Below are 12,836 nucleotides of genomic sequence, written 5' to 3'. Positions count from 1 at the left end.
GATGCATATTGACTAATTAAAAAAGTTCAATTTCCCCTTACCTTAAGCATCCCGTACTTTCACAGTCGGTTTCAGAATACTATTCAATCTCTCATTGGTGCCAACGTTAAAGTTTTGCTGCTAAACAAGTGAAACAGTGAAAGACATTTTTCATTTGAGTAATTTTGAAAGCTATTTGTTGAGAAATCAACTTTAACAATTGTTTTTATGTTCTTCTCACTCTTCAAATGTTAACATATACTTGAAACAAACTAGACTCTCAATAATGGTTCTACGTACAGTATTTGAGTAACACCAAAAATTTATAACATTATTCCGATAACTAGAAAACCTATAATTTTGTACAAATTGACTAGTAACAAAAACCGTGATAATAATAATCGTGTCTTGAAAATTTTCACAAATGATTAGTAGAACCGGAAACTCCCTATTCTCGTTTCAGAACAGATTTCTCAACGAAGAATAAATGAAAAACGGCTGACGGAGAATCAAATAAACACAGAATTTCGATTCTCGAACTTAACGTAACACTTATCATTGACACGACATGAAATAGTATGAAAAATTTGAATTTACACCTGAAACACCTGAATTTACGGAGAAAGTAAACAGCAACAACAACAACAACAAAAACGTATTGGTTATTAACGCTTTCATTTTTTACGCTCATAATTATGCTATTCCCCATCTCTTGTCCAAATTTTCTTTACCCAGGTTCAAGGTTGGATTTTTTTTTTCTCTAATAGAAAAGATTCGAAAACATTTCTATCAATCTGACATGAGTCTTTGCGTGAAACCTCTACACCCATTTACTTCACAGATATACACAGGAATCTTCATTCCATCATGTAGTTCATTATCATCACTACCACTTCCCTTAGCCTTGGAGAATACAGTAAGCGTGGAACGTTTAGCTAAAAAACAGGTATCCAATCACAGAATTATGAACGTGGTGATTTTACATAAAAACGTATCTCAAATGGATAGAAATATCTTGAATATTTTTCCATTACAACAAAAAATCCAACCTTGAACACTGATAATGACACTTGGAGAAGACAGCATGGATGCCAAAACTCAAAGCATCAATAACCAAATAATATACTGTATATTTGATCCGTTCAGCTGCTCCATAGTATCTCACGTCATGTCAATCACAAGAGCTAAGTTGGATTCGAGAATCGATCTTACTTTCCTACTGGATTTCTCGCCGATCGTTCTTAACTTGTTCTTCGTTTAAAATTTTATTCTCAAACAAGAATGGAAAGTATTGGAAAATTTTAAGACAATATTTCTATCTAAACGAATTATTATCACGATTTTTGGTACACAACAATCTGAAACGAAGAACTGTACAAATTATGTAACGGAAGTTTCTCTAGTTATTAGAATAATGTGATTAATTTTTCGTGTTATTAAGATAGAGTCGTTACTGAGGGTTTGGCGTGTTCAAGTGCACATAGGAAGTATATCCTGGTATTTGAAGAGTGAGAAAAACATTTTTTTAACGTTAGGTTTCCTATAACTAGTTTTCAGGATTAGCCAGAAGAAAAATGTTTTAACCATATCATTTGTTTAGCGGCGAGACTTCGCTATAGGCAACGAAGAAACAGTGAATAATACTCCGAAACTGTTTGCGAAAATATGGCTACTAAAAATTAAGGAGATCGTTATAATTTCTTAAACTATGGGAAAAACTGACAATAAAATTTGCTCACCTGCATCCCATTCCACAATCAAATATTTTAAATTACCAGAATAAACTGTTTTTGGTCGCCCAATTGAGCCATTGGTACATAAACATAAATTACATGTAAATGGAATGTGAGAAATTACTCATTTACTTTACTTTAGTTTAAGTGGCGTTTTGTAAATATATAAACTTAGTTCCCTGGATACCTAACTTTCTGAATTGTTGAAATCATAATAATAATAAATTGCTATGTTCACAATGAAATGTGTAAAAATGAAAACAAAAATCTTACATTCTTCAAAAGCTTCACTATAAATAATTTGTTTTAATCTCTGAATGGTAAAATAATTAAAACTTTACGACTTCCATGATAGGATAGGACTGAATCACTCACTTTTAACTAGTAGTTTCCCATATTGGTTGTTGAGTTACACATATCCAAATATTCAAATCAGTAGCAGAACTGTTGGGCGTTCCAAATTGGTAGTGAGAAAATGATCACTGATACTATATTTACTAAACAACTCTAACCCATGAAAACCATGGGCAAGAACAAACTTTCGACGAAGTACAGCCCATTTTCAAATACTGAACCCGAAAAAGATTTACAAGATTACCTCGTATTCATCTTTCTAGGATAAAAGAGATTGAATTTAAGAAATTCTCACTACTTCTGTAAGAAGTCCATTAATTAAATATTGTGCTATAATCAGTAAGTATCTGAGCAACATCTTGACTGGAGACCTACCTTTGGGTTCCGAAGAATATCAACTGCTATGCCACTGAGAGTGCTTTACAGATATTTTCCACACTTGAATTTTCGAGTAGATTGATGTTTAACCTTGCATTGGAACTATGTTATTTCTATATGTAAAGTCACCTCACAATGGTAAATTGAATCGACTCTTGATGTACACGTATCAAGTATTGAACTGGTCGGAAAGAATTTTGAAAATATACTTGAAAACAACTCTATTTCCAATTTGTATATGAAACTGTCTTGTTATACATATACTGGTAATTCTCAATCAGCAAAATAGAGGGTTGCCTCCAGTGATCGAAGTAAGACGGTACGTGGTGGTATGCCATATCGCATCTGTTTTTTTTTCAGTGATCAAGACATACTTTAATAAATCCATTCTTATACCAGTAATTGACAATTAGCTTTACACGTAAAAACATTTTATTTCTTACGTAGCAATAATTTGTAAGTTGACAACACCGACGTTTTTATCTTTTTTTGTTACCTTTTGTTCTTAAAATGAGGTGTCCTCAAAGAAGTTCATCTAGTTTATATTTTAATTGCCATAATGAATTGTTTCTTTTGTGTGTATGTGTGTGTGTGTGTGTCTTCTTGTCTTAATTCATATAAATGTCGTGTTTTGAGCATGGGCGGATTTATGGGTTGTCTGCTGTGGGGGAGGCTCTTACGGGGTTTGAAATATCTCTCATTCAAGTGGGGGTTCCGGAAGTTTTCCTGCAGGAACCTGTTAATATACAAACTCGGTTTTTGAGCATTTTCGTGTATAATTTTCTATATACAATAATACAACATAAGGGGATCTTTTAATTTATTTTTTTCGAGAAAGTTGTTGGCGATAGATCAAAATCTGTCCATGCCCCCCCCCCCCCCCTGTAAGTAAAGAGAAGCTCTCCAGTGGTTTTCAGTCATATGTAAATAGAAATGCAATTTTAAGACAACATACCCTCACTGTATTTCAACATTTAGATAGCCGGTATGTCGAATCAAAATCGTAATAAAACATACCGCCTCTGCTATTTTTCCCACTTCGAACACTGGTTGCCTCTATAGATAATTCAAAAAGCCATCTGCTCAGCTAAGATCCGAAGAGTAACGAACAAGCACAGGAAAATGCCCACATCTCTGGTTACTCCACTTTGTTTTCATGATTGATGTATGTTTGTTCTTTTAAAAAAAATACCTATACGGACTTAATCTTACTGGAAGTGTCAAGTAGGCTTATGCGGGGGTCTACATATTTTAGTATTTCATAGTTACCAAGATTTATGCATTATAAATACTTGCAATTGTATACAATAAAAATGTACTTACTTGGTTGTCCAGCCTGGGAGAAATTAGGCCTCATCTGCGGCCCTACTCCAGGCATCTGCTGACTTGTGAACACAGCACTCTGCTGCTGAGACATAAAAATATGACGCCACTCTGGCCCACCGCGGCCACCGATATTTATCCCATCAGGTCCAATGCTCACATTTGGAGGACGCTGTCCCCGAACAACACTATTAGCGTAAGTAGACCGACTCATCGCTGTTCCATTATTCATAGCATTCAGTCCTGCTTGAGGATAGTTCGTGCTCATGATACCCGGTGGCCTCATCATCGGACCCGATGGAGGCATTTGTTGAATCGGTTGCCCCATCCGCATTTGGGGTCTCATTTGGGCTGTACTAAACCTTTGTGACTGTCCCATCATCCCCATTACAGGAGGCGCTCCGCCCATTTGTTGCTGCATCATTTGGCTGGTTTTGTACTCTGGAGGAGGTGGGCGGGTCATACCAGACATTTGCTGCTGTTGTTGAAGCATTTGGGCTCGCATCATTTGCTGATGCATCATCTTCTGTTGTTGTAAGTCCATCGTCGGCGCTTGCTGACGTGCTGATGGTCGTTGACGCAATGACTGCTGAGTAAAGTTGATCGTTTGTGACTGGGACACAGAGAAATTATCTCCTTGGGCGGCTGCTTGCTGCTGTTGTTGGAAGAACATTCCCGAACTGGATTTGAGATCACCAGAAATTTGAAGATGTTGCCCTGCAGATACCTGAAAATAAAAAGAAAAAGGGTTTTGAAACGTCAAATATTTTCAGTGTTTTTTATTAGCAAGTTTCTAGTGCAGTCTATAATGAAACAAGCAATATACGAAAAATATCATAAAAACATCTAAATACCAAACGTCAAGGCTGGAAACAAAACGCTATCGTTGTATATCTCTCCTTTTGCGACTCAAGTGGCCGTAGCCTTAGAGAAAAAAGCGCAATTGACATACTTTGTATCTTCTGTTGGAAACGAGATTATTGTCCAGAAACTTTGGCCAGTAAGCAGGGGCGGATCCAGGACCGACTTCTGGGGGGGTATTTATATATATATAAAATGAGAAATTTTCCTCTTCTGGGGGGCGATCGCCCCCCCCTGGATCCGCCCCTGCCAGTAAGATAGTCATAGATTGAAGTTTCGTAATATCACTGTTGCTGACACGTGCCCTGTTAATAGAAATGGTAGGGTAATTCTGCTGATAAGAAATTGCTCTTATGTTTCTAATTAGAGACTAAATTCCGACTGTAAAAGTATTGTACTTCCAGAGATAAAAATACCAACAGCTATATACAATATACAATATCGAAGCGTGGATAAATCTGGCGTTGAACAACTATGCAAATCATGAGTATTAAGAACACTGAAGAGTCTGCACACAAATCTGCGACGAAAGTAATAACAAAAGTGGCAAGGGTAATTAATATTTCTAGTAGACTTTAGGATAATTTCCCATATTACAACTTAAGAAAGGGAGATGGAGGTGAATTTTATTATTTATTTATTTATTTATACATATTTCCGGGCATTATCGGGATCTTGGGATTTTAAGTCCGTCACGTATGAGGGATTACGTCTCTGGACCGAACCGAAGACATATACACAAAAATCACGCACCCGACAACAAAGAACACACAGTACTATGAGAAATATTGTCCAATTAGATAGTAGTAGTAATAATAATAATAATAATAATAATAATAATAATAATAATAATAATAATAATAAACCATGTGACAAGCTATAGCCTTTCATGGATTGAATCGCAAGGCAGTTTTAAGTTCTAGCAGCTAATGAAATACGTAATAAAATGTCTAGGAGATAACTTTCTATCTAAGCATTACTCGATTTCAGCAGTAACTTATAGATCTCAGTGAAAGGTTTCTGTGAAAAGTGGTGCTAGGAATTCCACTGAGTAGATATGTATGTATCAATAATTTCTCCTGTTTTCTAAGTATTTTATTTTTGTTATTATTACAATTATTGAACACTTTTGTTTTCCTATTTATCGTTCAGTCGCTACGTAGTACAAAGTTCGATGCTACGTAGTTTATATATATATATATATATTGCTGTAACTTACAATTTTACTGTAAAATTACTGAATTAAGTTACTAATTCTGTGGCTTGGGTCTAAAAGGACGAATGCCACTTTTTGCAAAAAGAGATGCTCTTCAATTTTAACGTCTGTAAATGGGTGTTTTCTTGTGCAAGAAGAGCAAATGTCAACACGAAATAGTTTGGACTATATACCATTCATATTAACACTTGTTTTTCTTGCACAAGAAAATATCCATTTATAGGGATTAAAATTTGACGAACATCTCATTTTTGCCCAAAAGGGACATTGGCCCTTTTAGACCCAACCTAAGGCACAGAATTGTTCTCTACTAACTATATATCCTTTTCTGCTATGCAATCAAAATGCTCTGTAGTTGGTATGTATAGTATAACACTCAGGGTAACTTTGTGAAGTACTTTTCACATTTATGTGAAAACATTGGGCGTTCGACAATGCCTTTTATATAATCTTAGTCCCATTTCTTCACTTTACCCGATTTAAAACACAACACACAAAAAATCTACCCGTTTTCGTACATTTTATAAAAGCATTTTTAAAATCATTACCTTTAAATTCAATATTTATTACGTTGAAAATTAATTTGTATAACTGATAATTGACAGCGAAAAATTTAGGAAAATTTTCAGGAAAAGGGATTTAGAAAATTTTGGTTATTTTTCTTTTCTTTTCTTGAGCGATTACCTATATCAATTTATTATATCTTTTACACCGAAAATCGCAATACAACAAAAGGTTTTGAGGATTCCTTTCGTATCATTATATAAGTCAATATTTAATTGCATTTTTAGCCACTGTGATAATTTTTCTTTATTTTTTTTTCTTTCTTTCAAAAGGTCAATATACAGTTGCAAGAGCAAACGACGAGCCAATTATGCATCAACTCCAGGCCCTGAAATCGTGCACCACGTTCTTGTAACTTGTAACGGGGCTCTGAGTCAGAGGACGGCCGACGGAGTGAGCTGTACCGGCTGCCACTCTACAGTGTTGCCAAATTGACTCCTCTACCATTGCCTGCCACTTATGTCACATCTATAAACTAAAACTACCTGTTGCTTCATGCTCTATATCCTACGTTTACCTTCTAAAGTGCACATATTTCTTATTAGAAAGTAGTAGAGATTGCAGTATTCAGGTAAAAATAACTTCACCAGTGTCCGGTGCTATAGACTCTTAGTCACAAACAATCAACAAAATATTGACTTGATTTCTTTCGATATCACCAACATTCTTGAAAAAAACTTTCTGCAGAAATCGTGAAATATCTGTCTCATATTTGTAATACAGCGAAACCTCAGTATAAGGGACACCGATAAGACAATGATTATTTGTAAATAAGAGGTGTTCATACAGAGCGATTACACAAATATATATAAATTAAATGATCGAAAATAAACATCAAAGAGTATTTCAGTAATAGTAAAAATTAGGCCTAACTTACTAACGGGACACATTACTAGTTTTAACCTAGCGAAACGGGCAAAGGTGCCCATATTGTTGTTTCCAAGGGGGAGCAAGAATACGCGACATTTCAAATATAGTTTCAAATTTTACTCTAACTATTCTAAAAATTCAATTGAGTTTTCGATATTCTGAAGTACAATTTCTTCAAGGGGCGAGCGCCCCACCTTGCCCCCCTAATAAACGCCCTTGGAAGCGGGTAATTAACGCTAGTTTCTAAATAAACTGAAGAAATATGACAAACTATAAAAGCACTGGGCGCTCTCAGTAGTTAGCTATAATCCACTATAATCAATCTTCCATTTTTTATTTCTTGCGATAAGGTGTTTTTACATTCAATCAGTTCTTGAAGTTCATCGCGAGTTCACAATATGAAATGTAAATCTCCTGGATGTTATACCGTCCATGTCAACTCTAGAGCATTTCTGGTTACATAACACAAGATATATATATATATATATATATATATATAGTAAGTAGAAAACAATATCATATCGTTACCTTAGATAGTAAAATGATAAGTTAGAACGAAAATTAGGTGAAAATATTCTTTTGTCATCAAGTTTACATATCTATACAAAATTTCAGATCAGGTTAACATGGAAGTACGCCAACGCGAGAAAAAAAATTAAGATTAGATTTCAGTTGACCAAGAAAAACTAATAATATTTGAAAATCAATATAACGTGAACATTGATAAATGCCTACATTCTTCTCACTGTATCACAGAATTGTTATCATTATTATAATAGAAAATAAAAACTTCCGCCATTTTATAAAGGGTTTTCGCCACCAAATGCGCTTTCGTTTGGTGATGTGAAGTTCACACAGAATCTCGATTTTATAACCTTTTAGACTGAAGTAGACCTAACTTGATATCTTATGCTCTTTACCAACATTGCAGAAATGTAGATATTATTGGAGAATATAAGCAACATGTTTGTGCGTACATGAAATCACCTAAACCCAGGCCCGAATTTAGGTAAGTGCTATTCTGTGTTCGAGCAGAAGGCGGAAGAATTTAGGGGCCGTAAAATTTAGATTTTTTCAAGATCCACAATAAAGTAATATTTAAAATTAGCAACCCGCAGAATCCCACGCAAGCGCGAGAAAATATGTTAATGTGTTTAATTCGCTCTAATTACCGTAGTTACTAATTAACTAGCTTATCGGATTATTTTTAAAAGTCATCCTCTCCCACCCCCTCCCCACGGGGGGAGGATTAACTTGAACATCATGAAAACTGACACCGTTAAACCCAGCGACCTTGAACACTATGAATTCAACATTAATATCTGTCGTTTACGATAACTTTTAAAATCTCGCCAGTCTCTGGGGGGAGTAGTATGACCTTGAAATTGAATTGGATTAAAACTCTCACTACTCATTGAGTTGAGTTGATTTTGAATTTAACGTCCCGTTCAGCAGCGAGGCTATATGAGACGTGGACCTACTGATTAACGTGGAATCCGAACCACATGAGCTCCCGCCGGGAATTGAACCCTCTCACTACTCATCTCAGCGACCCCAAAAACTATGGATTCAACTCTAATATTGGTCGTTTTCGGGGAAGGGGGATTATTTAGAGCACAGGGGCGGACAAGATATAAATACGGGCCTGCCTAAACCTAATGCTATCCAGAACTTTGCAAAATAAATATGTTCATAATGCTATAACAAGTAGTGGACGGCACCAAGAATACCGATGTCCGGAATCTTCCTTTAAAACTGTTTATCACCGTCATCAAGGTTCTAAAAATACTAACACAAACTCATTGTTGGGTTATATGTAAAAGTAACCTGTTAATACAGGCCCCAACTGACACATGTGGCCAATTTTAACGGGGTACCATCACCGTAATTCTACAAGTATGTTACGCATTTAACTAGTTGCCCTTTTATTAAATTTGTTTGCTTTTAGAAATTCTACCAGTATATCCCTGACATGCACAATAATGTTAAAGATGTGTATATTTGCTGGAAGAGATTTTGAAAGGAAAAAAAAAATCATAATATCACGACACTACGTTGTCAAGATTTGTCGCAGCTGTATGCAAGCTGTCAAGGTGAACAAGTCTTGCATGATGTTTAAAGATGAAACCAGTGCCGCGACAGTCAGCTAATGCCCAAGGACAGTCTCAACAGTCAATGCAACATTTTTTTTTCTCTTTCTTCAAAAGATTTTGTTTCTCTCCCAACTAGGCTTATATGTATCCATTTCGATGGTTTGTTATCTAGTCATACGCTTCAAGAAATGACCTTAAACTCGTATCAAAACCTTCACTGGATGGATGTTTCTGTAAGTTGGCATATACATGTCCCTATCCCTAGAACTGTAACACAAAGAGACGGAACTTCAGTCTAGTAAAAAGTCTGATACAATTAATGGCGATGGACGCTAATGTTCCGAATGCATATTTCCCACCTAAAACAAGAGGGTAAGGCATGTGTATAAAAAAATATCGCTGCTAATGTCTTTTTGCTTCTGTTTGAAAGCCTAACCCCTTTTAAGTTTTCCACTTTTTAACGTAAATTTTAGACATTCAGTCAAACAGCTACTACTTCCTTACTATTTATCGTAGGATCATAGTTCATACGTTAAAAAAAAAAAAATAGAGCATCCTTTCCAACGGTACCATTCGCTTGTCCGTATTATATACCAGAAACGGGGAAATCGGGAGTTTTTTTTTTTTCGAAAAAAAAATCAAAATTTTAGCCCCCCTTTAGCCTGGGCCTGGGTTCACGTAGAGATCTGAAAAACTCTTGAAAAATACGTAGTTATTGTACACAATGTGTGTGCAAAATTTCCATCAGATATCTTGAAAACAAAGGTCAGAAATTTTTTTTTGAAAATCTGAAGGTGACCCATATTATATTCTAAAAATTTCCTACAACATTACTATCTGGCTTAGGATCTTGGTTCAAACGTCATTTTCTTCGTATAAAGCGACCTTTCCAACAGTACTACTCTAACGTCGGTATCATACACCCGAACAGAGAAATTCGGAAAAAAGTGATTTTTTCCCCCTGAAAAATCACATCCTCGAAATATTTGTGCCCCTCAGCCCGGGTTCACGTAAAGATCTTTTAAAAAATTGAGAAATAGTCAAAGTTGCACACAATCCGTATGCAAAATTTCAATCTGACATCTTGAAAAGTGAGAGCATGAAATATTTTTGAAATCTGTCCCCTCCGCACCTACTTGGCGCCGCCAAGTTGACCATCCTGTTCCAAAAAGCATCTCGGGTGTTTTTAGGTCCATGCTTGACTTCACCAATAATAAAAAAATAAAGCTTAAATCCCTGTTACAGGACCTAAAGAAGGGTTAAAGACAACACTACTCTATGGTAACAAAAGTTAACCACAAATTCTAAAAGGACAAAGGAATTACAATGCAAGAAAGTTAGAAATAACTCAGAAAAGTGATCAATTACATGCACTGAAAAAGGGTTACAACTCGAAGACCAACAGCGTCATTTCAGAAGATTTTGCTTTGAAGAGGGAGACCCTTCGATATAAGTGGAGTTCACTTTTTTATTGATATATTATCCTATTGATTTGTAAATAAAGCTCAAACTCAGGGGATAATTTCTCTTCCGGTGCAATGTAAACATTCTGGAAGCGGGATTTTCCTTCTAGATAAAACTCAGAACTTACGGGAAAATACTTGTATTTATAAGTCACTGAATTAAGTGTTGATTTCTTTGCTTTTTTTTTTTTTTTAACTTTCACGAAAGGTGAAAGAACTATTCTTATACATAAAGGAAGAAAAGATACACATATTGCACATAACTTGACCAGAATTAAGCTTAGCTACACAAAAACAACTAGTTTTATCCAAGGTAAAATGATCTTATGGAATTCCGTGCATTCTAGTGCAGCGTCTTCATTATTATGAGAGAAAGAAGAAGAAGAATGCTTGTCTCTTGATGACTACGTCACGCAAATTATGCCAAGGTCTGTTAACTTCATTGAGAGAAAAGAACAAACAGCATTCCAAGGTATCCTACTTTAAAAATCTTTACCATGTGGCCATTTGATAGAATTACAAATACTGAGAACCTTATATTAGCACCGAGGCTATATGAGATGAGGACCTACAGCTTAAGGTGGAATCCGAACCATGTTATGCGTTCAAATTCTATCAAGGATTTCCCATCGAGAATCGAATCCGAGATCTCGTCCACCAAAGGCGCGCACGCTTGCCAGTAAACCATCGGGGAGGGTTAGCATCGAGTTTCTAAGTCCTATCCGAACCAACAGGAGGATTTAAAACACGAGACTGAAGTTCGAACGTGGAATGTTTCTGTTTCTTACCCGCAGTCCGTCTATGTTCACACGAATCCATAAGATGTTAGAATTAGGGATAGGAATTAGTTTTATTGGGCTTTCGACATCTATGGCCATGTTAATTCGTCACGTACAATCATGTCCAAAATTATTGTCGCATGTCTATAAAAATGTTGTTGTAGGAATATAATTTGATAACGAATTCGCCCGTTATTTCTTATAATGTTAGCATGTGTATAATCGGCAAAGACATGTATGTGGCAAATTTCATGTCAAAAGAGCAGTAAATAGGACCAATAAAACGAAAATAAAACTTTCTTGTCCATTTAGCAACATTTTGTTTTACTCACACTAATTTTCGTATTTATAATTCTTTTCCTATGAAATTTACCACAAATATACATTTCCTGGACGTATAGTAACAGTATTAAAAGTACCCTGCAAAATTATCAAATTATTTTCTTACAAGAAGACAGTTATAGATATGCGACAAACATTTTGGACATGAGTGTACATGAGGGATGACATCCCTCGGCGATCACACTATCCGGGGAAAGGGAAGGAAGGAAGTGGTATGGGACATGTGTTAGGTACCATCCCGGCATTTGTCTGGAGTGAATACGAAAAACCTCACTCAGGATGGCTGGCCTGAAAAAGCTCTTAACACTTTTTCGACAGTGTCCCCCACCAGGAATCGAACCCGGGACCGCTTGCACCAAACACAAGAGCGTTAGCGACTACGCTATGCGGGGCCACTCCATAAGAGTTCCTTTGTGGCTATATGGTCAGTATGCAGGCGCAGGAGACCCGGAATCGAGTCCCGGTGGAAGCTCGTGTGGTTCGGATTCCAAGTTAACCTGTTAAGTCCACGTCTCATATAGCTTCGCTAAATTACAAATCAACGAACAACCAACCAATAAATCGATAAATTCACGCTGGAATATCTTACTCTTAAAATAAATTATGATATGCAATATATTATTGTTATATATGTATTTTTAACAAACGTTTTGAAAAATAAAACTATCATATACGTAGTTTCAAATAGTCCGAAACGACCGGTGTACACATCAATTCTATGGATCTGTTTCAAGTTTTCTTGAATGACAACGCATAATTATTATTCCAGTGTCAAGTCAAACACTGTGTGTGGGGGTTTTCTCGGGGTTATTCCGTTTCCTCTCACTTTATTCATTCCACCATTTCATTCATTTCCCATCACCGTCCTCTTTAGACTAGCT

General features: G+C 36.0%; 1 protein-coding gene across 4 annotated transcripts in view; it reads right to left on the bottom strand.

The window, feature by feature from the left end:
* mam (neurogenic protein mastermind) overlaps positions 1 to 12,836 on the bottom strand; it is a 371,802-nt gene that overhangs the window by 16,864 nt on the left and 342,102 nt on the right. For all 4 annotated transcript variants that reach the window (XM_081738892.1, XM_081738893.1, XM_081738894.1 and 1 more), the window contains exon 3: positions 3,768 to 4,494. In XM_081738892.1, coding sequence (XP_081595018.1) covers positions 3,768 to 4,494 — 727 coding nt within the window. The remainder of the gene's footprint in view (positions 1 to 3,767; positions 4,495 to 12,836) is intronic.

Source organism: Thermobia domestica, chromosome 14 (genome assembly GCF_964235325.1).
Source record: "Thermobia domestica chromosome 14, izTheDome1.hap1.1, whole genome shotgun sequence".
Classification (NCBI taxonomy): Eukaryota; Metazoa; Arthropoda; class Insecta; order Zygentoma; family Lepismatidae; genus Thermobia; species Thermobia domestica.
This window is presented reverse-complemented; position numbering and strand designations above follow the sequence as displayed.